Source organism: Lagopus leucura, unplaced genomic scaffold, assembly GCF_019238085.1.
Source record: "Lagopus leucura isolate 7727_CA_CO unplaced genomic scaffold, USGS_WTPT01 Super-Scaffold_739, whole genome shotgun sequence".
NCBI classification, from domain to species: Eukaryota; Metazoa; Chordata; class Aves; order Galliformes; family Phasianidae; genus Lagopus; species Lagopus leucura.
In genome coordinates, this window is record NW_024962255.1 from 13,145,722 (window position 1) to 13,171,584 (window position 25,863).

The 25,863-nt window shown below is 35.7% G+C and overlaps 1 protein-coding gene across 5 annotated transcripts in view; it reads left to right on the plus strand.

Moving 5' to 3' along the window:
* The window catches only part of KCNMA1 (potassium calcium-activated channel subfamily M alpha 1), a 431,920-nt gene that overhangs the window by 403,021 nt on the left and 3,036 nt on the right, over positions 1-25,863 (plus strand). For 3 of the 5 annotated variants that reach the window (XM_042863220.1, XM_042863221.1, XM_042863222.1), the window contains 5 exons: positions 5,807-5,920; positions 9,171-9,301; positions 17,318-17,512; positions 19,016-19,134; positions 20,497-22,946. In XM_042863220.1, the coding sequence (XP_042719154.1) occupies positions 5,807-5,920; positions 9,171-9,301; positions 17,318-17,512; positions 19,016-19,134; positions 20,497-20,746 (809 nt within the window). In that variant the 3' untranslated portion in view covers positions 20,747-22,946. Of the gene's footprint in view, positions 1-5,806; positions 5,921-9,170; positions 9,302-17,317; positions 17,513-19,015; positions 19,135-20,496; positions 22,947-25,863 lie in introns of those variants that run through there. The other 2 variants (XM_042863223.1, XM_042863224.1) reach the window with 1 other exon arrangement.

The window sequence follows — 25,863 nt, forward strand, 5'->3', positions numbered from 1 at the left end:
TCAAGAGAATATCAAGACTATGCTTTGAAAGATTTTGGTAAAGATATTCCATTTGTTTTGGTAGCTTTGAATTATGTAAGCTTATGGTAAACCTCCGCAGTTATGGTCTGGGTAATTATTGTATGAGATTTTGTGTAAAGATCAGGCATTTCCAGAAGGACTTAATCATGAGGTTTTGTAAGTGGTTGATAGTGAAACTCTAAATGAGATTCAAACTGGGAAAGGACTCAGATAAGTGCCTGTGAATAAAAAGCCTCAAAGTTGAAAACAGAAACAACATGGTGTCATTCAGCCCCAGATCTCAAGATGATGAAACTCCAATCCTGCCCTTAATCTTTGATTTTACAACTGAACCCTGCCTCACTAGAGCAGTCCTTTACACTTTCAACATGTGGGTCTGCTAACACATCCAGGAACAGCTGGAAGAGCAAACATCAGCATTGTCCTGTGCCTTCATTACAGTTTTGGTTTGGATGTTTTCACTATGAGTAATTCAACAGAATGGGAATGAATAGGCATTAGAGAAGAGTACTTTCTTGGAAGGCAGATGAACAGCTTTTTCTCTGCAGTGGTGTTCTCAGCCTTCACTGCACTAAGGGTTGTTCCAGTCTCAGTGCACTGGAGGCTTGTTACAATTGAGACAGATATCCTCTTTACTCTTCATTCCTTGTAGCTTGGGCTCATTCCTTGTAGTTTGGGCCCAGATGTGGAAGAGAGCATCTGTGCAGATGCTGCTGAGATTGCAGCTTGAGAGAGCGAGGAGCTTACAGAGGCACTTCTGCTTTCCTGCATTCCTCTTCTCTTCAAGACCTGTAGAGATAATCTCCAAAGAATTTTTAAATCTTCAGGCACAAATTAAAATAGAAGTCAGAACTGGTATCAGAATTTAGGATATTCAGATTCTGAGGCCAAACTACATCTCTCTGTCTGAGACCGCACGGGACGTTTGAAACTAGAATTGCTTCTAAATTGAATGACTGTAACAGATTCTCATGAATGTCAGCAGCTTTTTAGCTGCATGACTGCTGCTGAACTTTTCTGGTGTACCCCAGTGGCTGTACTTCGGAGAATAACAGGTATAGTCTATCATTGCACTGAATTCAACAGAATATTAATGAACATTGTCAGCAAACAGTAACAAAGGGATAGAGATGTGAGATCCTTTTGTAAGAGAATTATTTCTTTTTTTCTGACTCTGCTTAATGAAAATCCTTGTCTCATATTTCTCTATATTCACTTGTCAGTGATGTGTTTGGTAGTTCACTGCCTGCATGCTACTTGACTATGCCCAAAATATGGTTTCTGTTTCATGCTTCTCAGGTGAGCCAGAGCTAGTTCATAGCATGTATGATTTACAAATTATATTTTTGAGGACTTCACTGCTTGCTTTAGCCAGTGAATCCCATGGCACCTTTCCCCAGAATAGCCTTAATTAAAGGGCATTAATTAAAGGGCATTATCAATTTACAACGCACTTTAGTGACAGGATCACAACCTTTAGAGTTTTCTATTTCGTAAACTACATTCTGCCTTTATACTTCCAGTTTAATAAAATATGTATCCTTTGAAAGGAAAAGGAGGCAAAAGCGAAGGGGCTAGGAGCCGTAAACTATCTTTTATGACTCTCTGGAACAGAAGATTTTTTGATAATTGTAGCATAAAAATCTGGTTTGTGAATATGCTCATCTGGATTCCTGGGACAGAAGTATTCTTCCAGTGCATCCTTCCAACAGCCAAATTTGTATCTATTTTAAAACTCCATTAAAGTGTAACACCAGCAAACTAAAAGGATCTATTCGCTGCTACATAGAGCAGGTCTTACTGCATTTCACAGGATGTTATTCAGTTAAGTGAACTGCATGAGAATAAAAAACAAGTTTGTGTCCAGCACAATCGATAGATCATTTGGCCATCAGATGAGTTTCTCCAAACCTTGTGTAAGCAGAGCAAACAATAATTATTGCCAGTGTTTTCAGTGGGCAGAAGTCACTGTGAAGCTGTGCCTGAATTTCCTGATTTCTCCAAGCCATTTCCTTCCTTGGAGCTTATGGATGCAAGCACTACTGCCAGCTGTGGTAGGATGACCCCAGATTTTTTTTTTTCTTTTTTTTCTTTTTTTTTTTTTCCAGAAGACCCCAGTTGCCATTGTATTTCCTTACACAATGACTTCAGCTTTAGGAGCCTGTGTGAATTTTACTCTAGAGATTGATCCTGTTGAGCAATTGTAGCTGTAACTCCCTCAGTTGTTTGCTGAGCAAGGAGACACTATGGTTATAAGAAGATCACAACTATCAGCCCTGCTTTACTATTTTTATGAGCATTAATGGAACAAGGTTTGGGGACTGAAGGAGAAAATGGAATATGAAAAGGAAAATGAAAAGAGGCTGTGAGGAAAGCATGTCATTTCTAAATGAATGCTCTGTGCAGAGGAATTGGATCTTTTCACAGCAGAAAATGGATCTTAAATCTGATGCCTTAGCTTGTTTCAGCTTCTGTAATGAAATAGACTTTTCCTAATACCCTGTGACCTGAATTTCTCCCTGCTTTATGGGTGCTATTCCTTGACGTACAAGCCTGTATTTTCTCAAGTCAGCATTTGATGATGGATGTCAAAATACAGGTCATGTATTATGCATATAGCATTACCGATTTAAGGTGTTTACTTGTCAAGTTGAAGAAATTCAAAAATGTCACATTCACTGAATCTGCACAGCTGTCACTTGTAGTTTTTCATGCCTTTAAATGAAAGTTCTGATAAAGCAGGTTAGTTTTCCTGCACTTTTTTTTCCTTCTAGAGGGAAAAAAAATTAGAAAGCCTATCCGTAGAGTTTACCTTATGACTTGGGAGCAAGAGCGTGGCCTGAATGTGGATGATGCCTTGACTCTAAATATAGGCACACAAAATCTTTAATAATTCCAATTCTTCTTTTTTTGAAAATATTCCAATAGTTGTATATTTTTCAGAAGTCGATTTGTAGAAGTGTCTGAATTAATCCCAGGCAGGGAAATTAAATTAAAATAGCAAATATTTCTTATATCTTCCCAGATCATAGAATGAGAAATATTTAGTCATGAGTCTGTTTTTCATTCAAGGAGAAAAAAATACCCTTTAACATGCTTCTTGCATTTCAGACTGAATGCACTGAGTGCAGTGTGCAATTACAGAGCTCCTGACAGTCTGTGTCTAACAGAAATGCCACATTTACTTCAATCTTCTAACACTTCTAGACATTTGTCTAGGAAGACAAATATTTGAAGGGTTAGAGAGAGGTGGATGCAAACAGCCACGTATGGAGAATGTGTGTGTGTGCACATGGGTGCATGCCTGCATGTGTGTACATTGCAGTAGTAGGAGGGTAAGAAGAATTTACACATTTAGAAGCATTTATGCAAACTTTCTTCAATTTGCTTTTAGCTGACTGGGAAATACTGATGTGCTCTTATCATCTGGAGAGTCTGATTCAGTGAAAGATGTTTTAGATAGTGCATCCTGAGATAGGGAGAGGAAGCCATCAGGAAAAAGAGGGCAGCAGTTCCTTCATGGCTGGCCCCAGAAGTACTGCCCTAGGGTGCTTGGGTTAGTGGACAACTTGCTGACCTGCCACAGCTGGTATCTGCCAGGGATAGTCCCAGGGCAGACTCTATACCAGCTGACCACCATCGGTAATGAGATCTTGGTGGAGACTGACCAACCAGCCACCCTGGTAATGTGAGTACCTCTCTATTAAACTGATGAATGTTAGCTTGCTTCTGTGTACTTTCTTTGAGAATGGCAAACCTTGTGCAGAAGCACTGGCGATTTTGTATAACATTCTCTCCTTACAGACCTCATGCTGTAAATAGGAAATTCATATTGGCATCTTTTGGAGGGCTAAGTCTTTTAGTGATTCCAGTTTTATTAGTTATCTATTATATATTTCATATAGACAGGATTTAGGGAGAAATAAACTGAACATGAAATAAAGAATTCCATTACATTAAGAAGTCTAGATCAAGCGATCTTTATAGTTTGACTTGTTTAGAGACAATTTTAATAGTGAGGGTAATTGCCACTGGAAAAGAATTGAAAATTCTTCGCAAAAACCAATATAAAGCCAGTACTACACATTAAAAAATACAGTTGAGTTTAGAGATTTTCTGGTTTGCAAATTAGCTGAAGAATGAACTATGTCATCTTGTTCTGAGTTCAGTAGCAGATGACTGTACCAACAAGTTTAACTGAGGGAAAAAGTTTCCACACTGCAAGAAAACAATGAAGTTACATCAGGAATTTTTCTGTGATTAATTTAGAATTGGCATAAGGAAAAAATCAAAATTATTTCAGGTCAGTAATGAGAGAGACAGAAATCTGTCCCTGGGCTGAAGTCAAGGAACTCAGGCAAAATGCAATTTTTTTTAAAAAAAAAAAAAAGATTTCTCAGAAATGTGTATTTTAAAGCAAGTGTGGCCTATTCTTATTCGTAGCTGACAAATATTTGCTTAAAAACACTTTTTTGACAGTGGTCTTAAATGAAGTCCTAAATTCAAACTCAGGGTTCATCATCACCTCTGCAATGATGTTATGAGATGAGCATTTCTGCACTTTCTACAGCTTCAATAAAAATGACAAACTGTGAATTTCTAGACTAACTGTTGCATAAAGTTTTGTATAACCACCAATATTCAACCATTTACAATCCAACTCCAAAGGCTTTGCGTAGGTTGGTTTTTTTGTTTTGGTTTGGTTTTTTTTTGCAATTTAAAAAAAGAAAAGAAAAAAAGCTTAGTTCCAAGAGCTTCATTTCAAACTGTGCAGAGAATAAGGCTGAAAACATAAAGATTATCAGTTTGCTAGAGATAAGCCTTGCTGCTTTCCAGATCTTTTCTCCATTGAGTGCCTCTTGATGTCTTTCCTACCTTCTTATACATCCCCAAAGGTGTAAGCCTCTTTCTAGTTTCTTTTCATGCATCACTTTTCCATAACATTTGAAAATCTGTGTCTTTTTCCTCCCATCTTTTCTATTTTTTGTTAGAATGTAACCTTCCATCTCAGTATTTCTGTAACTGTAATCTTCATAAATGTTCATATGCAATGTATGTCTGAAAGGCAAAATACTGTTGGTTTTACTGCTCCTGAAAAACAGCAAATCCTAAATCCTGCATGTTGATCAAACATCAGACTTACTAATGGAAACACTTAGCTACTGGGGTTGAACTACTGTTTTAGAAACAGAACACTATAATTTTAATTCAGATTTGAGGAAGAATACTTGTTTCAGGATTACTTGAAATAATGTGGTTTAACTTGTCAGGTAGCCATGAAAATTAACTATCCCATTCAAAACAAATACAAGTGCTAAAAGGAGAAGAAAAATAAACCTCTCTAAAATTGAAGTTGCTTTTTGTGTGTGTGTGTTTATTATTTTTATTCATATTTAAGCAAGCAAAACATTTAGTGTGTTTTGATATAAGGAGTACCCAGGATAAAAAAATGCGTTCCAGCTTCTCCATTAGCTACCAAATTACCAAATTACTACCTTACCCTGTTTAAATGACCTATATTTCTGAAGGATTATGCTTTTAAGAAATTATTGTTGAAGATCAAGTTAATCTTTAAAAAAAAAAAAAGTCAGATGTCTTCATTGTTCTTCTCTTAAAAATAATAGATAGGAAATTCCTTGATGATGATGATTATTTTTTTTTTTAAATTTCTGTCATTATATCAATCAGCCTAAAAAGTATTTTTCATTTTTATACAGACTTAATGTCTAAATATCTTTGATATTTTATTTTATTTTGTTTTATTTTATTTTATTTTATTTTTCAGGTTTTACACCCCCTGGTATGGATAGGTCATCTCCAGACAACAGTCCTGTCCACGGCCTGTTACGTCAACCCTCCATTACGACAGGAGCCAACATCCCTATTATAACAGAGCTAGGTAAGAAGAGCATTTATCCTATCATGTACGTTTCCCTGTCTTTTTCCCACTTTCCTTCTTATGTGGCATCAGGAAAATTCCCTATATTGCATGTTACACTGCCGTGTTTTCTGATAACTCCTTTGAATTGCTCTTTCCAAGGAAAGATTAGTAACAGCTGTTTCACTTTATTTAAACAACTGAAATATATTTCTCTCTTTCCTCTGTGTTTTCTCCATTTTCTTTAAACAAACTATCAGACAAGATACTTTTTACCTAATGTAACAAATAAGCAGAGTTCTTTGGGATGAGGTTATAAAAAAAAACATCTCCAAAATACCCCATAGTAAGTATGAGCAGACATTTCCTGTGCATTTAGTCAATAGTAAGAGGCTATTTGTTTATCTCTTCATGGTCCAGAACCATTTAATCATGTGTAACCAAACTCTGTATAACAGTATGAGATATTTTACCCCTGAGAATATGGTGATGGTAGGTAACCAGGCTCTGATTTCCAATCTGACTGTGGGTATTTATGTTGTCAAGTGGTGTGATGTGAAGTGCAGAAGCTGTTCTGCTTTTTCATGGCAAATACAAACTTGATTTGTGGTCCTTTGTCCTTTTATTTTCTTTTTCAGTTTTATTTTTTAGAGCCTTACCTGTCTTTTTCCCTTACTTTATTCTCTTTCTGTACTTTCTTTTCCCCCTAAATACTTTACTTATTAGCTAAGCCTGGCAAACTTCTGCCTTTGGTTTCAATCAGTCAGGAAAAAAACAGTGGAACCCACATACTAATGATAACTGAACTGGGTAAGAAGTGCCTTTTTCCTTCACATCACTGTCTTATTTTCCGTTGTTGTTGTTCTTACTGTCATCAGCTTTTTTTTTTTTTATTTATCTGGCTGTATCAGAGGGGCTACCCTCATGGCACTGCTTTGAATGTGTTTTATTTGTGGTTCTGGTTGAAATTGACTGTCTTGTTCTGGCCTATCTTAATGATTTTTTTTTTCACGCAGCATCAGTAAACCTTTGATCACACTCGTCTGACCTGCCGGCTGTTTTCATAGCACCTCTCACCAATTCATTTTCTCTGGCCTGGGCTCCCACCTCCTGGGCCCCTCCTCCGCCTGCCAATTTTTCTCTCCTTTTCTCTCTCTTTCTCTTTCTCTCTGTTTGTTATTTCAGCCTATTGTCAATTTGGTGGACATGCCTTAGCGGTGCTCAGAGGAAGTCAAAGAAGAAGTAAAAGATATCAGAAATGAACCCCCAGTATCACACTTTCCCTTCAGCTATTTGTTTTTTTGGGGGGAGTAGGCCATCTCTCTGAACCTTAGGTTTTGAAGCTGCAAAAAAAAGCATTGAAGCTTCTGTGTTTTTCCCTCCCCATAAAGAGAGATTTCAGAAGCTTTTGTGAGCAGTGTTTGATTAGCATTTCCTGCGGTGCAGCAGCAGATGTCCAGGCCTACCTCACCCAGCCTAGAGACCTTTCATAGACATAGTAGCAGCTAACTTTCATCAGGCAGATAAAGATATTGGGGATAAAGCAGCACTCCCAGGATTCACATTGGATTTGTAGTACTGTGGAAGCTGACACCATGCATAACTAGTAAGCAGGTGTCAAAGTCAGGTATTAGTCTGCCAGATGTAAGTGGTAAAAGAATGCTACTGTCAATAGTGCCTGGTCACAGTGAGCAAATTAAACTAAGGCATGAGCTCTTCAAAAAGTACATTTTGAAATGATACATCAAGCTTTCAAATATTATTTTGCTCAAGAACCTGGAGGATAAATTGATAGCCATTATATAAAGAAAGAAATAGTGTAGATATTGGCATTTACTAGGGTGAAAGTTTTCAGCTCATAGAGCAGAACACTTCTCCATTTAAAATGCTGAGGAGTTATGTTTGCATGGTTACATCTGGAAGAGGGAAGATACGGTTTTTAAATCCTACTTCATCTCTGGTCCTGATTTGCTGTATGAACATAGCCAAGTGCTGGCTCAGCAAGAGAAAGATAGCAACGCTCATGCCTTTTAGAGGGGTATAACAAGCCTTTATCTGTAAATATTCATGTTTTGCTAGCAAACTGTGGCAAATTTGGTAGTATACACAGGCTGAGAAAGGAGTGGATAAAAAATGAAGCTACACAGGATGACCAGAATTGCAGACAGAATTCCTAAACTTAGAAGTCCAAAGCTAAAATCTGACCAATAGCAGCTGTCATGTTGATTTCTATGCTCCCTGACTTGGATCAACAGATGGGCTCATGTAAGGATTAGGAGCATAGTCAAAGAATGCCATTGAAAATGCCAAAAACTTTTCTGAGTTTCCTTCCTTGCACAGGACTTTAAATTAATTTGTCATTTAATAAGATAAATATTATTTCAGTGACATTGCTAAGCAGTCCATGCTTTCATGTCTAAGGAGGGCTAATATGGAAATTGGATACGTAATGTAATATTATTCACTTGATAAGTTGATGTCAAGTAAACAACTATTTTTAGTGGTATGAAGTAGAGGCACAGAGCTTAGCTGTGACAATAAAATGCCAGAGAAAGTCTAAATGACAAATATTACTTTGTGCTTTTCTCTAGAGCAGTCCGATATAGATCCTTTTTCACACTGGCTAATACAGAATTTGTGGAAGTGAGGTTATAGAGACAAATATTTGAGCAAAAGGCAGTGCTGCAACAGAATAGTTGGAATATTGTTCATTCATTCAGATAAATGCATGTTAAAGGGATAGTTTATCCTCTTTTGAGCTGTAAATGCATTAACACCAGTCCAGTAAGAATCACAGCAACACATCTAACAGATGCCTGTGGGCTAAATTAGAATTTTATGGGCAGCCTCTATTTTAGAAAGAGGTTTTGACTTGGTGTCTTGTGATAACATTTCACTGAACATGCATGCATACAACCTTAGCCACTATACCTGACCAATACCAGGATTGTTTCAGTATATAGAAGAGCTGTGTGTACCCCTTTTGTGTGCAGGCAGACATTGCCACAAGGCTACTTTTACAGCAAAGGGATAGTCAACTACCAAGAGCGAGAGCCACCTCTCATGAGCAGGATACCGATAAAAAGATTTTTATATGTAAATGCACATTTTCACATCCATCTTGATTTCATTTTCAGTGACGTCAAAGGCACAAGTCTGTGTTTCCAGACATAAGCTGTTCCTTTTTCTTTCTGACTGTGTAATATGTAAGGTCATATACTGGTGACCTAGAGGCACTTTATGATTGTATTATTATGATTATTGTTTTCAGTAAATGATTCAAATGTTCAGTTCTTGGACCAAGATGATGATGATGACCCAGACACAGAACTGTACCTCACACAGCCCTTTGCATGTGGAACCGCATTTGCTGTCAGCGTGCTGGACTCTCTCATGAGCGCAGTAAGTGAACAAAACTTTTTTTTTTTTCCATCAGACTTACGGGGAAATAGTAAAAAATGTAATTCTTGTAGTGCAAATAGTCAGGAGAATATAGTTCCTCATGTCAAGAGAATTCCAGAACATTTACTAGAATTTTTTTCTGTTGGACCCAGAGACCTGCATCCAAAACAAAGAAGATACCTAGGACCACAATGAACCCACAGTTTTTAAAAGCAGAGTTTCCTATCCAACTTAAAGGGTAATAGTTTCCAAAAGCGTTGTATCTCCAAATTCAGTGCATTGGTCTATGCTCACTGTACATAACACTGTGCAAAACAACCATATTTTAAACTTTTAATTTCTTCTAGCCCTCAGCAGTACTGTGGGTGCTGCAGGACACTGATAGAACTGTACTAAATACAAAAGCCATTGTGCACATCAAGTGGACTCTACTTTTGTGAAGAGAGGTTGTAATCCCTTTTTCAAATGAGTTGTCATATGAATCAGGGCATAAGTGCATGCTGGAACCTACAGATGGTGGCATTTAGTAATGCCTACACTAGGGTTTTGGTTTGCAGCTCTAGTACAGTTTCAAAGCAAACATCTTGGTCATATTCCTTTTCATCCTCCCTTGTTTCATATTGGCTTTTTTTCAGAACAGTTTTGCTCTGTAGGCTACACTTCAGAGGAACCTTAAGCTCTGTTAGAAGTAGCAAGGACATATCCTTTTTAAAATCTGAGTGTAGGCTTTCTGAGCTCTCCCTGTAATACAGTTCCATGTTGCCAGCAATCATCTGTTGTAAACCTCACATAATATTAGACATGAGCAGACTGATTTCTTTAAGAGCCAATTCTGACCTTCACCTAAATTCAGAATGAAGTTTTTTGCTTTTAAGAAAAATTCACAATGATCTTTGTTATTTGATATTTCATTCATATTACAAGTTTACATACCTATTTCATTTTTTTTATTCTCTACTATATTCCCTATACATTCCATCCACAGCTGAATAGTATCAGTCAACACTGATAAAATTTTATTCTAATGCAGTGTAGGAGTTTGCAGTAAACTCAGAAAATACATTTTTTGAAAGTTATTGGCCATGTTTTGCAGACTTGACAAATTCGGAAAGCCTAAGCAAGCACATCTAAACTTTGTACCTTCTCTATTTAAAATCTCTATGGATAATATATTTATCATTTTCTCCTTGTAAATGGGAATAATTTAACATGAAGATTCCAAACTGTTATACTGAATACTGTTTATATACTCACATTATTATCTAAAGCAATGTCTCTGGATGAATCTTTCTGAAGGCCATTTCCAGGGTTGTATTAATTCTTCTGATCATGACTGGCATCCCCCCAAAAAGAAAGCAAAAGGTTGTGGATGTCATTGCTTTCTTGTACAAAGATACATGATCTAGATAACAGAGATTCAATCAGAAAAATAGAGAACATTACTATTTAGAATTTTTCCTCAGAACTTGTCACATAATCCTCACAATATTTTAAGTTCTTGCTGCCTTTCATAGACTTCTAGTTTTTGGTAACATGTCCCTCCATTTCTGACATTTTTTTCTTCAACAGACTTTTTTTTTCAAGCATTTTTCCTTTTAGGGGTCATCCAAGGAAAGGAGTGTTTCTCAGTCAAACTAATCTACTTGCATTGTATTATCTCATTGGTTTTTGTTTTGTTTGTTTTCTAGAGTATGCTTATTTTTAGGAAATAATATCTATTTATTCTGCCTAGTTTCTACCCAGTAGTGGCAAAGTAAAATCAAAATCTGAAACTGTGAGATCAACAGTTATTTTTTCATCCTATTAGTTACACAGGAATTCTGTGCTGTAAGGAAATAATGCACCTCATGCTGTTCTTTGCCAGCTCATTTTGAGGGAAGAAAATAGTTCAATATTCAATCCACTTAGTGATTCAATTTTATTGTTACTTAATTTTTATAGCAAAGTTCCAACTTATGATCTCTGTTGTTATTTCAGGAATGTGAATACCTCACATGGGCTAAAATACAAATGCACAATGGATTAACTGCTCCATTAAGAATGAATCGCTTTTTACATTGTTGGAGTTTTGTAGTAAAACAGCTATAAGAAAGATTAGATAATAGAATAAGATTAGACAGTGGAATAATATTCATGCATGCAGTATTCTTTCTGACTTCCAGACAACTTAAAAATTACATATGGAGGTTTATGCATAGAAAAAGAGGGGCAAAATAAGTACTGCACAGTAAATCCTTTTGCATGGGCTTCTATGCCGAGTTGTATTCACAAGTCATATTGCTAAATATGGTACTTCAGTTAAACTATCAAGTCATTGAATATTAATTCAAAAGTGTTAAATGGCATTGATTATTCCTGTTTTTTTTTAATAAATGTATTAATATAGGAATAGTGGATTAACAAATCTCAGAAAGTACGGTTACATTCTGATTCAAATTTGAATACTGGAAGGCACTATCTTCTGCTGGTTTCGTGTTATTTCCTATAAAATGACAATACTGTACACTTCAAATTTGAAGTCATGTTATTTTCTTATTTGAAAGGTAAAAGGCTTAACAAAGTTCACTTTTCAAAAGACTGCCTAGAGGCTATCGAGTTTGTCCTCTGCAGCAAAAGCAATATATTCCAAAGCCTGTGTTTCACAATGTGGTAGTTTGAAGATCATTGCTCAGAAGATAATAATGAGCTCAAAAACTGCAGTGTCCTTTCAATGATTTGGTAACAGAGGTCTCCTAGGCTTCAGCAGAAGTGTATGAGTGTACTCTGTATGAAGACTGCACGCATGGTTCATGTTTTAAGTGAACAGTGACTGCTGTTAAATCATGCCAGCTAAGCATTATTGTCTCTCCAAAGAGGCATCTACTGCCATCAGTGACTTGAACGAATATATGAATAATTGTAATGTCATAACATGTGCAAACCCAGTGAAAGAATATATGCAGTTTTTTAGCCTCGAGGTGAGGCCACTCCTGAAAAGCAAAGTCATCACCAAATTGAACATAATTGAAAATCATTAGATTGGAATGTATAAAAAAGATAGCTTAAGAAAAACAAGGTTTGGTGGTTGTTTTTTTGTTTTGTTTTGTTTTTGTGAACTTCTTCCTTTTCTGGGTGATAATGACATAGTTATAACAGACAATCCTGCGCATGTGAACTAATTAGTTTTATAAATGCAGTACCTTTAAATATTTGCAATGTTGGCTTGAGAGCCAAAGCTTGTCCATGTCTCCTTTTGGTCCTGAAGCTTACACCTACCAAATAGTGCCAGAGCCTAGAGGCAGGGATCTCCAGAAACAGACTGCAGTTTAACAACCGGTATTATAGAATTTATTTCCTTGTGCTATTACCTTGGGTCTTGCTTTTTCTTTTATATCACAAAATCCTATTCCTTTAAAAAAAAAGCTTAACAGTGAAAGAGAATAACCGTTCAAAGCTACTTTGCTGTATATCTTGTATTCAGGAGTTCTCCCTTCCTCAAGAGTTTCTCATAGTCTCACATAGTCTCATTATGCAGAAAAGAAACTGTTTTAATCTATAATATGGACATTTTGGAACACGAGTCTTATGCAAGTCAGCAAACAGCATCTTTTAGCTCAAACTGCTCAAAACTTCTTTAAAGTTTGGACAATATTTTGGGAACCAATCCATTTTCAGACACTAAAACCCTGCTGTTACTTTTCTGCTCTTCATTCTATCTCAAACACGTTTGTTCTTAGTAGAAGTCCTTGATGTTGGCTTAGTCAGTCTTTATGTTTGCATGTAAATTATCTGTTTATCAGAATTCCTCCAGTTGGAAAAAGAAGTTAAAAAAATTATTTGAAAAAGATATTAAAAAACTGCATGCAGTGGAGGAGTTGCATTCTTAGAATGAACTCATTAAAAAAAAAAAAAGCACACTAGCAAACATAAAAAATGGCAGATATGGCTTGGAAAATGACAATTTCAGAGTAATTATAAATGAAAAGCAAAATGCCATTAAAGTTAAAGCAATGTTATTAAAAGATGTGCTAATTTTTGGTTAAATTTTCTGTGAAGGACCAATTAGTTGAAGAGACTTGACAGCCTCAACTGCAAAATATAAACACTCTGGTAATTATACTTTAAAAAATAATTGAACAAAAAGGAAAGGGTCCCCAAATCATTGGAAAGAGCTACTCTACACTTCAGGCGCATAGGCTAGGTGGCAGTGCTAGCTCAGATATCTGTGCCAGAATTTCCTTGTTATTTGCTCACTTTTAGTGTCTATGATGCATTTTCTTTTTTCTTTATTTAGCCTGTACCGTGTCATATTCTCACTGTGGATGCTGATTACAGTGACACTATGCAGATGTTCATTATAGGGTAAAGTTAATGGCAGGAGCAAACAAATATATTTTCAGCTATGATTTAACAGCCAAGAAAAGTAATTCACTGCCATAACTGAAGAATGTCATGTTGTACTTTAAGTACAGCAGCACCTTTCCAAAGTGATTCTGTAGAGTGTTTCCTTACAAGTACTGGCATATCCAGGCCATGTACCCTCCCACAGAGCAAGTACGAGATCACTCTCAAATTAATTTCAGTGTATTATTATTCCAAAGGAAATGGATATCAGCTAGTTCAGCTTTTCAGCGTTATAATCATAGAAATCATAGAATCATAGGAACGATTTGGGTTGGAAAGGCAAACATGAAGATCAATGTTCCCCAATTCCAAACCGGCAAGAGGTTGTAAAGGGAGTATGATTTTTGTGACAATCAAAAGCAAAGAAAGATAGGACTTTCCTGAGGAGTGTTAAATCAAAGTACGGGAAGAAGCAACACTATTTAGCAAAAGATGCCAAGTTGCCACTTCCTTTTCACCCATCCTTGCTTGGTTGCAGGTGGACAGTTTCTGGTCATCTGCAGTGCTAACACTATCCATCCTGAAAGCTGGAATCTTTACACTCATTGACAGAAATTGAAGAAAACAATCATTTGGCTGCACTCATCCATCTGATTAAATGGTGACATCCATATCAGTCATGGTCTGAAACCCAAATTAAGCGGCTGTTCAAAAATTAATGTTTCCTTCTTTGCTAATAAGTATCTTAGCTTTGCCTTAACATTTGTCTAGCAGTGAGAGGCCTTTGTTGCATGACAACATTCTGCTATGTTGACAATAGGCTGGATTCTTTTCCCTTTTGCACCAGTTTCATTGCAGTTTATGGCTTTTAGAGTTGCTCATGGTTGGCATGTAAGTCAGAATTGGGCCCATCTTTTCTTAGTTGTAATGGACATTGGGGAGGTTAATTTTATTTTATTTTACTTTACTTACTTTTATTTTCATTTTCATTTTATTTAATTCCTATTAATAACTTTATGACAGGTGCCTGCCTTGATACGTCACTTAAAATTTGTCTCTCATTTCTCTGTTAAATATGAGATCTATGGTACAATGAGCAAGGTGGCCCCATTGTAATTTCTTAGTAGACCATTCTCTAGTGAGCTGTAACTGAGGGTAGTTGTGTACTTGCACAGTACAAAATGCAAATGATGTAAGGTTATATGTGTTTAAATCTTGGATTCTGGCTATAGAAGCTGTGATTTCCATTACAGAATAAAGAGAGAATGAGGTATAAGTCAGGAAATTTTGGTCTAATTATACCTATCTCCTTAAAGAGCATTAAAATCTTTAGTATGTCTTCAGACTTTTGCATGTTTTGCCAATCACTCCAAGTCACCAAGCTATGAAAATGTTATTTTACACAGATCAACAACTTTCACTCTTAGAGTAGCTGAACATTACTTGTCAGACTTGGCTACAGTGTAATGAGCTTATTAACCAGACTTGAAAAAAAGTCGACCTGTGGAACCATGTATTACTTTTTCTCCTATATCATCTTGATTCATAGCAGTAAAACTAAAAATATTATTTTTGAATAAATTCTGTGAACATGTATGATTTAAGTGCCATATAGAAGCATGTTTTTACTGATAGTCTTTTCCAATTTCTATTATACAGTGTCTCCAACCTCTAGATCTGTCAGTGTATGTCTTTATATATATGAAGTTGGTGTCAAGAAACATTGCTGATTAAACTACAGGAGCTAAGGAATTATGCTAATTATTTAATTCTGATTGGTAAATAATATACACTGGCAAAGGCCAAGAAAAGAGACCAAACTTAATGCAGATCTGTTGATTCTGAGATTTTCTTATTTCTGGAAAAGTATAGCAAGTTGCCAAAAGAAAGCAGCTCCAATTCTTACCTCCATGAAATCAAGTAAGAAGTAATTAACTGAAGAATAAATAAACATTAATACCTGATTGTCTTACCTGTCACCACTGCAGTTCCCATTAAGCATCATATAATCATTCCAGACTTTCCTTCTTGCAAGGAGTCACAATGATTTTACTTTATGTTAAGAAAAGTTTGTGTTACCCTTGAATTATTACACATTTCATCCACACATGTATGAGCTGGTTTGAGATTAGCTGTTGTTTTAGAGTAATTCCTCCTGCTAGTATCAGACTACTGTCACAGTACACTTTGTATTTAAAAACATGTACTGCCATACTGAGGTTAAATTAAAATATATGGGAGCTGATATGATGCAAGTATTTGGTTTGGGGTTTGCATGATAATAATAGTATTTTCCTCTCATTTTAATTTTTGTCAACAGGTGAATGGCATATATGCCTATGTAAATAAGCAGAGAAGCAGCTTGAAGTTATGAAATTTCGATGTAACAGTGAAAAATGTTGCCACATAGCATTCATTTTCTCCTATTTTATCTGTCAGCTCAAGTAAACAATAGAACTGAGGTTTCATTATGCAAAGAAAGAATATCAAAGCAACATGGATAGGGAGCCAGTTCTGTGTTTTGATCTCAGAATAAAACATTTCAACCTGTACCTCAGTTTACTGTGTGTTACAAACAATTGCATTATATGGGAAAAGGAATGAATTTCAATGAAAAGTATTATTGAGGTCTTTGCACAACAAGCATTGTTTGAGAATGCAGTATTCATTTTCATGTTATCTGATTACATTTGGTCCAAGTCCTAAAATCAACAAAAGTCATAAATCTAATAATGTGAATCCCATGTATACTACAGTTAGCTCATTTTCTTTTCATATGCTGCACTTGGAAAGCTTCTGAAAACCCAGACATTGGTGTCATTGTAAATGATGGTGTCTTGTTTTTCTGGTGATCATTATTTTTTGCCCAGTACATTGCACTGCAGATACTTAACTGTGTATCTCTGAACTATACTAGTATACTTTTAAGTGAACTTGAAAGTCATTCATCTGGCATTAAATTAATATTTAAAATGCTCATTGTTTGCCTGACAGACCAGCAATGCTACAGATGCTGGCAAAATGTCAGTGTGGAGTAAATCTTCCCTAATAAACCACACTTACCCTATACCCTAGAGTTTTTTAAAAGGACCACCAGGATCCCAAACTCATCATACATTTATCTGGAATGAACTCAAGATGTTTAATTGATACATGCTTATGTCTGAACACTGTCAAGTCTCGTAATAAGATGTTTAGTACAATACCTCAGTTAGACTGCTAGAGTCCAGCCACAGTAATAAGTAATGACATTTGCAGCACAAAGGCAGCTCCCCAACGAATTGGTGACAAGAGTAAAAAGGCAATCTAGCCTGTGTAAGCTTTAAATGTGGTCTGAATTTTACAATTACATGTCCTAAAGCCCATTATTAGACATGAAGGCAATGAGAAGGAGAGCAGTCATTGCATCACTACTAACGCCAATTATAGGAAACATAAATCATTCAAATTTTTGTACTTTAATAAAAATCAACCAGAATTGGTGTTTAAAAGGAAGGATCTAGTATAGAAGCCTAATGGGATAGAAGAAAATAGAGTAATTGGAGGCTGCTGTCTTTTCACTTTCTATATAAAATTATTTGAAGAGACAGCCAAGAACTTTAAACAGCAGAAACCCAGAAAAGTTGTAATTTGGATGTCTTCAGTTGTGACTTTAATGGTGTTTGCTTAAAGAGCTTTCTTTTATCTCTGCAGACATACTTCAATGACAATATCCTCACACTGATACGGACATTGGTAACAGGAGGAGCCACACCAGAGCTGGAAGCACTGATTGCCGAGGAAAATGCTTTGAGAGGAGGTTACAGCACGCCCCAGACACTTGCAAACAGGGACAGGTGTCGAGTTGCTCAGTTGGCTTTGTACGATGGGCCATTTGCAGACTTAGGGGTAAGAGCATGAGACACATGTAGGACCAAAGCTGGTATGAAGTCTATTTATTTTCTGTAAGAGTGAATTAAAAATCTATCGTAGTGCATGATTTCTGTTAGTTAGTTTCAAATAATAAAGCTTTTAGATGGCTTGACACTTTAATATGTGGGGTGTCAGGTTTGCTCTTATTCTTTTTAAGATGTTATATGACTTGCTAGTCTACTTTGCTGAGTATTTCAAGCAGAGTGAAAAGTCCTATGGCTCTTCTTACTCATTTAAAGATATGCATGAGCTGACTTGGAGAAAATAACTGTCCTACTAATAATCCAGTCTATATATGAAAATATCTGTACCCTTATTGGGTTTTGATGACTTTTTTCAGTCTCTGCATAGAGCTTTAATTTCTTCTAATACACTTATTGTCTGGCAAACAAAACCATAATGTTTTTTTGTTTGTTTGTTTGTTTCTGAATGGACTAAAATACTTGTGAAATCCTAGTTTTCTGACACTTTCACTCAGCTATCCTAAGAGAAAAATTAAAATTTTAAAGTAGAACATTTAAAAAAAATGGCATGCTTGGATAAAGTAGTATTTAAAAATGTTTTCTGGGCCAAATCTTGTACTCTTCTTGAGAAACACCAGATTAAGAATTAAAGCCAATGAGAACACACAGATGGAAGTAAAAAACCTGTCAATACCTGTAAAGCTCCATTCATAGTTGAGACTAGTAGCTCATCAAAACATATGGGCACTCAGAATAACATTTTCACAATTAAAATGAAAAATACCAGTCAAACTGCTGCTTTGCCAGATCTTCAACTGCATTGTGTCAATGAACACTGAATGTACTGAACACTCACCATTACTTAAGAATCAATATTTTAAATATACAAATTATCAAATATAAATTAATGTTTTTGCTACTCAAGGCAATAATTTTATACTGCTTATGAAATAGATACTTATCATCACTATTTTAAAGTGGGAGATATGTAATTATTTAACTCTTCAGATCCCTTGTTTTGGTTGCTCTCCTCAGTGAGTTTGTCAAGATGATAACATGGCTGCTGCCTAAAAGGGTCACAAATACTAACAATTTTAAAACAATAATTTATGTAATTTGTAGAATTATGCATTCTTTAATACCAAAATTTGCATTTCCATCTTAAAACAGATCATTAACTTTTGCCAGTTTAGTAACTTTGCATGGATCTAGGCTCTCCAAAATAATGATCACTTGAAGTAATTACTTATTTGAAGTAAAACATTTAGTTTATTCATTTGCTTTGATAAAAGATTCTCATTTGTGACACAAACAGGCTGTCTATACATTGTCATTTTGGTACAAACTCCTACTGAAAATCTACTTCTCTGTCACGGTTTTAAATAAGAAAAGAGGAAAAAAAAAAAACAGCAACAGTGTTTCTTCTTTCTTTTTTTATTTTTCTTTTTTTCTTCCTTTTTTTTTTCTTTTCTTTTTTTTTTTTTTTTTTTTCTTTTTTTTTTTTTTCCTTTCCTAGGATGGAGGCTGTTATGGAGATCTATTTTGTAAAGCACTAAAAACATATAACATGCTTTGCTTTGGAATTTATCGATTAAGGGATGCTCATCTAAGTACTCCCAGCCAATGCACTAAACGGTAAGTGTGATCTTAGAACATCTCTCTCACTGTTCTTCATACTTCTGGATGAGGATATCCTAATGCCTGTAAGAAATCTAAATAAGTAGATTTCTCCTATTTTTTTTTTATAATTTTGCAGCAAAAGCTAAATCTTTGAATACTTTGTGGTAACACTTTAGGGAATTGAAGTCATAGGTTTTGTATAATCACCATTTCCTCCCATAAATGTAGATTCCTCTGTTAATAGACTGCATTTTAACTGTGGTAAAACTGAGGCTGAACTCAGTACTTTGAACAGAATGGATACATTTCAATCTTTGCAACCCAAAGGCTATTTGGCAGCTTACTTGAAATGTGCACCCACTGGAAATATGCACATAAACCCACATCAGAACTATCATAAGTATGCCATCCATTACTATTTCATTCTTTACAAAAAGCATTGGCTAGACATGGCAATAAACAATAAGCAACACTGCATCCCACTGAAGTGGTTTCATCCATAATAATTTTGATGGAATGTTTAGAAAAATGATTTTCAGTTTAGATTTACTCTGTACTTGCTTTATTTGGGATTATTAGTTGAATTAATAAGTGACTATAGTCTCTGAAGCAGTTAAACCAGATATCTTGCTAACATTGAATTTGAAAAGAATTTGTGTGTTTCAGAATTCTTACTCATTCCTTTCTTATAAAGAAAGTTCCTATTGCCTTGTTCAAATACAACGCATTTATACACATGAAAGATTTTAGCAGTAAGATCTAAAAGCCTTTACTGTCTTTGAAAGAGGTTTGGTTGCAGGTGGGGGATCATTGAGGTTGACAAAGTTTTTATTTCAGGCCTGTATATGTATATTTATCAATATAGAATCCTTGTATTTTTCTTTGTCATGAAACTGTGGTCATGAAACTGACCACAAAGGTGAAATGAAAAAAGGAATTAACTTCACTTATTTTTCCTAACCTGTTTTATGTGTAGTGGTAATACGAGCAACAGTTGATACTATTATATTATATTTATGTAAAATCCAGCTTTAAGTGTCATTTCTGGTAGGTATATTGTTTTTTGTATCAGTTTACTAGAGGCAATGCATTCCAAAGCAGCTAGAGAAAGGAGGATAAGCTGTATGCTGTGCTCTCAGAAAAATCATGATGTGGCTTCCTTGGAGAACATCCTACTAAGTCAACATATCTGTTCCACTAAGCAAACTTTCAGAGTGATATCTGACATAAGATGGCATTGAAAAAAGTGTGGTATTATGTGAACTGTAATCATGTACACATTCAAGTAACAGAAATCTTTATAAATGTTCATGGGATGTCCATCTCTAGAGGAAATTTTTGGTTGAAATCTAAACATTCTTCCCTCTTTCTTTGCAGTTATGTTATCACAAACCCACCGTATGAGTTTGAGCTTGTGCCGACAGACTTGATCTTCTGTTTGATGCAGTTCGACCACAACGCTGGCCAATCCCGGGCCAGTCTTTCTCATTCCTCCCATTCCTCCTATTCTTCCAGCAAGAAGAGCTCATCAGCTCACTCCATCCCATCAACAGCAAACCGACCGAACCGCACCAAGACCAGGGATTCCCGGGAAAAACAGAAGTATGTGCAGGAGGATAGACTTTGATATGTGTATCTGCTCCCACTGTGTGTGAAACTTGCATTCACCACCCATTCTCCCCAATTAATGTTTCCAACAGTAATGTTCCCTGTTTTCCCATGGAGCTCTCCTTTTTTGTACACATATTTTGCATATGTATGACAGTGTGCATGTGGTTGTCATTTTTATTTCACCACCATAAAACCCTTAAGCACAACAGCAACAAAGCAGACGGACCAAAAGTTATTTATAATACTAGGGGAGAAAAAAATCTAAAACCAATAGGCACACTGAAAACATAAATAACTCACTGCAGTTACCTAGATATCAGAAAATAGATTATATTTAACATGAACACTTGTTTTTGGTGTTAGACTTACACAAAAAAAGTCATTTAGTGCAGAAGTGTTGATGTATTTTGCAGTAGGTTTTTATAACTGCATCTACAGGAGTTGATACATTTATATGAAGCTTATGAAATTCACCTATTGCCAAAAAAAAAAAAAAAAGCCCACAAAAACAATAGCACACCTACTGCTTTTTCACTAGCTAAGCTTAAATTATATAGCACTTGTGCTCTTTGTATAGATTATTGTTAAGCACCTGCTGTATACCAAAGCAACATCAGGGACTTTTCTGCTTCTTTGAAGACTTTCTCTAAAATACTAACATTTTGGAGTTAGTGTTTTTTTTCCCTTTAACATTGACATTGTCTGGGCATAGAGTTGTAAAACTCCAATGGTTTAATTTAAGTTTAGAAAGAGTCTAATTGCATATTAAATTATTATTCTGTCTATTTATACTGCCACATGAATAGCTATATTTTCTTTCACTTTTGACATTTGGGATAAAAAGCCATATGTATCATAAATATTGGATGTAAGTCATTAAAAATTGCCTTGCTGGGACTTTTACGTCTTTAAAAGGTGAATTAGTCACCTTATGTACAGAATAAATAATGTTCAGAAAAGAGCAAGCATTTTTCTATGCTTAAGTATCAGTTCCCAGGGGACTTTATTCCTTTCCCCAGATGGTAGTTTAACTTTTCAAAGGTAGAGTGGTGGTATAAATCTTCCAATGAGAGTCCTAATTTGCAAAGATCCTCCAGAAATCCCAAGCCATGTTTTAGCCAGTTCTTTTCAGCAGGTATGCCAGTACATGGTAAGCAGAAATAAGTGGGAGGACAACTGAGTGCCTTTAAGATCTGTGAGCTTCCTTCCCATTTGGGAAGAAAAGATGCTGTGCCAAAATGGCTAATGAATAAGCAGAACAAGAGAGCTGGGGTGGAAACATACACTGTACTGAGGCATCATGTTCTAGGCACTTGTGTATTCTCACCAATGACTCACCCAGCCAAACAGAGCTTGTTGCAAGAAGTTACATAAAGTAGAGGAAATAAACCTATCCTAGGGAGCCACAAAAATGGTACTTGAGGCTTATTTTTAAATTTCAAATGCCAACCTTCTGAAATCTAGAAATAGTTCTAGGCTGTGTGAAGAAGTTCCCTGGGTGATGGGTAGGAAGGCTGGAAACTTGTACCACCTTCACTCTCTACCCAGCAAGAAAGCATGCAGAGAGAAAAAAAAGAAAAAACTTGGATATGGGAGTGATTAGCATTGCATCTGCCAACCCAGACAAGGTGCTTTTATGGTTAGTGTTGTTTTTTACCTTCCCCTTCCCCAAGCATGGTAATTTTGAAGATTTGCTTGCTGTGTGAATTGACAATGAAGCCAAGCACTTTTACTGACAAAACCTGTAACCATATAAGTGGGCTACAGAGAGCCACTGCACAGTATTAAGCATAACAATTGGAATACAGTATATATGTGTGTGTGCATTCAAATGCAGCTGTGAGTCCTGTCAGTGAAATATGTTGCAAATTTTGGTTGCTCACCTACAAGTCAATATATTACAGTTGCTTTTGATCATAAAGACAAATTCATGTTTTTCTTTTTGCAAAGAAAGTTACCGTGTTTTGCCCTGAGAATATTTATTTCTATAAGGATGTGCCAGTTAAAGTGCTCTACAGGAAATATGACAATTTAAAAGCATTGTAAAACTTACATAGCTTACTTCTTTTTCTAAAGTGCAACAAGGATGAATAGAATGGGCCAAGGTATGACAATTAATGGTTCTGCATGACCTAGCAACTGCTGTGGGTTTCCTTCTATAACTTTGTCCTTGTGAAAACTTGTGGAATTAAACAAAAAAGTAGTTAAAAACTTTATTCAGTTACTGGTTTGTTTGTTTCTTTGTTTGGTTGTTGTTTGGTTTTTTTTTTTGCCTTTATTTTTCCCTCCAATCCAGAAGTAAAACTGGCTGCTGCTGCTGCTGCTGCTGTTGCTCAACCCTGTTTTGTTTTTATCCTCTCATCAGCTTGCCTTTCTAATTGCACGTGTCCTCTTATAAACATCCAGGTTCCTACTCAATGAAGATGCCTATCCTGGTGCAGACATTAATTTCTCATTCCTCATTCCAGCTCCTTTCTTCCCCTCTTTTCTCTCCCATCCCTTGTGTATGTTCATGAGCATCTTTTTATGTTGGCAATATTAACTGAAGATAATGGAGAACAGTTACGCATTTTGGAAGAATGTTAATGGTTTTGACACCAAAATGCATTCCCATTAATGTTTTATCTGGTTTCCATTTAGTAGAGGAAGGAAGGGTGTTAATATGAAGCCAGTTGTCACCTACTAAATAATAATGATTTTATTAAAAAAATAGTAAATGTGCAGCTCAAATAGGAGACATATTAACAGTCTACATTAGAGAAACAATTTGTCTTCTTTGTGAGCAAAAGAAGAAAGCCTAATATGGGTGAAAATCTAAATTCTTTTGATCATTCTGAAATCTAATTTTCTTCTGTCTTCTGATCTTAAGTCTGCAGAATTAGTTCTTACTTTCAGTTATTCCATTCAATTTTCACATTAAATATAGTCATACAGACCAACAGTTGTTTATTGAAGAGATGGAGATGTTCTGACGTGGATATACTGATGAAATTGGAAGGCTGGTCATTAAATGTAGATGATCTGGCACCTTGCACACCTAAAAGATATTTGGCATGAGCTCCCACTGGTGGAGTCAGACATTTTCCATTCTCAAAGGTAGAATTTGTTTTGCAACCTAAAAAAACAAAAAAATCAACAAAAGCAAGTCCAGAATAGTATTCTTGTCCCAAAGTTTTAGCTGCCTAGGACCAAACTAAAGGCCTTGACAGGGAGCAAGAATAATTTCTTCCTTCTCTTTTCCTGCAAATTACTTCCTACCTACCTCATATAAAATATTCATCTGCCAAACAAGAATTTTAAAGTAGGTGGAGAAACTTTTATTTTTCTAATAAAGGAAGAAATTGTGCAGCAGAATTTTTGGCTTAATTTTGAACAAGTGAGTAATTTGTGGGACAACCCAAATGCATCCCTTTCAGCCTCATTTGAAACTGGTGTCACGAAATAAAAAAATACAAATCCTTTTTTAAACAACTGTAAGGTAATCTGGGATTATAGTGAGAATACAGACTCAGTAAAATTTAGCATCATCTTTAGCTGGTACTTTCTTCACCTGTGCCCTATTCAGAAGGTTTTTCACAGTGACATTTATTCAAAGGCCAGAATTTTTAAAGACAGGGAAAAAAAAAAACAAAACAGCTGTTTGAGAGAACTGTGAGATTGTTATAGATGTATTGAACTAATCTTTTATTTTTAATTTTTGATTTATGCTTCAAGGAAGTCTTACACAAGTTATTAGTACTTATTTATTTTTTCGTGATGCAAGCCCTTAAGACCTCCATGAATGCATTTGGGTGCTGACAACCCATAACAAATACAAGTATATGTCTGAGAAGAAGGTGATTGTTTTCAGCTTTGTGATACTTTTGAAGTTACTTAGACATTCCAAAGTCTCTCAACTGACGGTGTCAAAAGGAAATCCATCAAATAGGGTAGAAGGATTTGTATCTCTCTTAAAGAGCTTTTATTAAAAAAAAAAAAAAAAGAAAGAAAAATTCAACAACAAAAAAAACATTGAAAACTAGGCTTGTTCTCAATGTAACCTATGGTTAGGATCAGTATGCATGTGCCAAAAAGGAGAGAAACAGACAGGACGCAACAGAGGACTACCCACATTCTGGTGGATAAATCAATAACTGCAGTCTTGATTAAAAAAAAAAAAAAGTCTAGACTTTTAAGGAAAAAGTGTTTTTGTAAGATGTGTAAAGATCTGTGCTAACACTGTAAACATAACAAAAAAGACTTAAAAGTGTGTAAGGGATTCAAGAAGAATATTTAATAACTGGGAGCAGAATACATCAGATGGAAAGATGGAGAAAGTCACTCCTCCCATTTCAAAGGTAAGTATAGTGAGTAATGGACTTCCACAGCAGTTTCATCATTATGTTATTAAAGACAATTTGGACAGTAGAAGAAGGACAGGAGAAATGAAAAGCTGGGTCTAAGCATTGATGCAGGAGATGGTAATGCCTGGATTAAGGTTTCAGTGCTCGCAAAAAGAAATTTAAAAAGCAAAAGAAGTCAAAGAAAATAATCTACAGGTTTCTGCATTTACTAATTATCTTCTGTGTTTATTACTTGCCGGGTGAAGGCATGAGGAGACTTGATGGTGTCAGTTTCTAAAGATCAGCTCCCTGGACATGAGTTTTATTGTAAAGATTAACATATAATTACCTTCTTCTGCAGTTCCAGGGAAAGCAGGGGCAAAGCAAGTGCTTTTCACTTACTGCTGAACAGCACGCTGCTGCTCATCCTTAGCACCAGCACAGTTCTTTCCCTTCTTGCTCTGAGATTGCATGAATTTGCAGCAAGTTCTGTTTGTAAGGAAAATTTGTGTACTGTATGTTCAAAAAGAAGCTAGAGATAAAAGTTCACAGTGCTTAACTTGCCTCAAAATCATTTTAAACACAAACCATTAGAAAACTGTTAGTTTGAAATTGTTTATGTGATCTTGCAAGGCTTTTAAAACATGATAACCATCACACTTTACACCTCTCTGAAAGGTTAGTTTAATCGTAGATCACATAAAATTGGTTTTCACAAATGCATAATGGTTCATGTGTCACACTTGAACTAAATGGTTTTTTAAATGGAGCTGAAATTATTTTGATGTGTACACATTCCTAGATTTTTTTT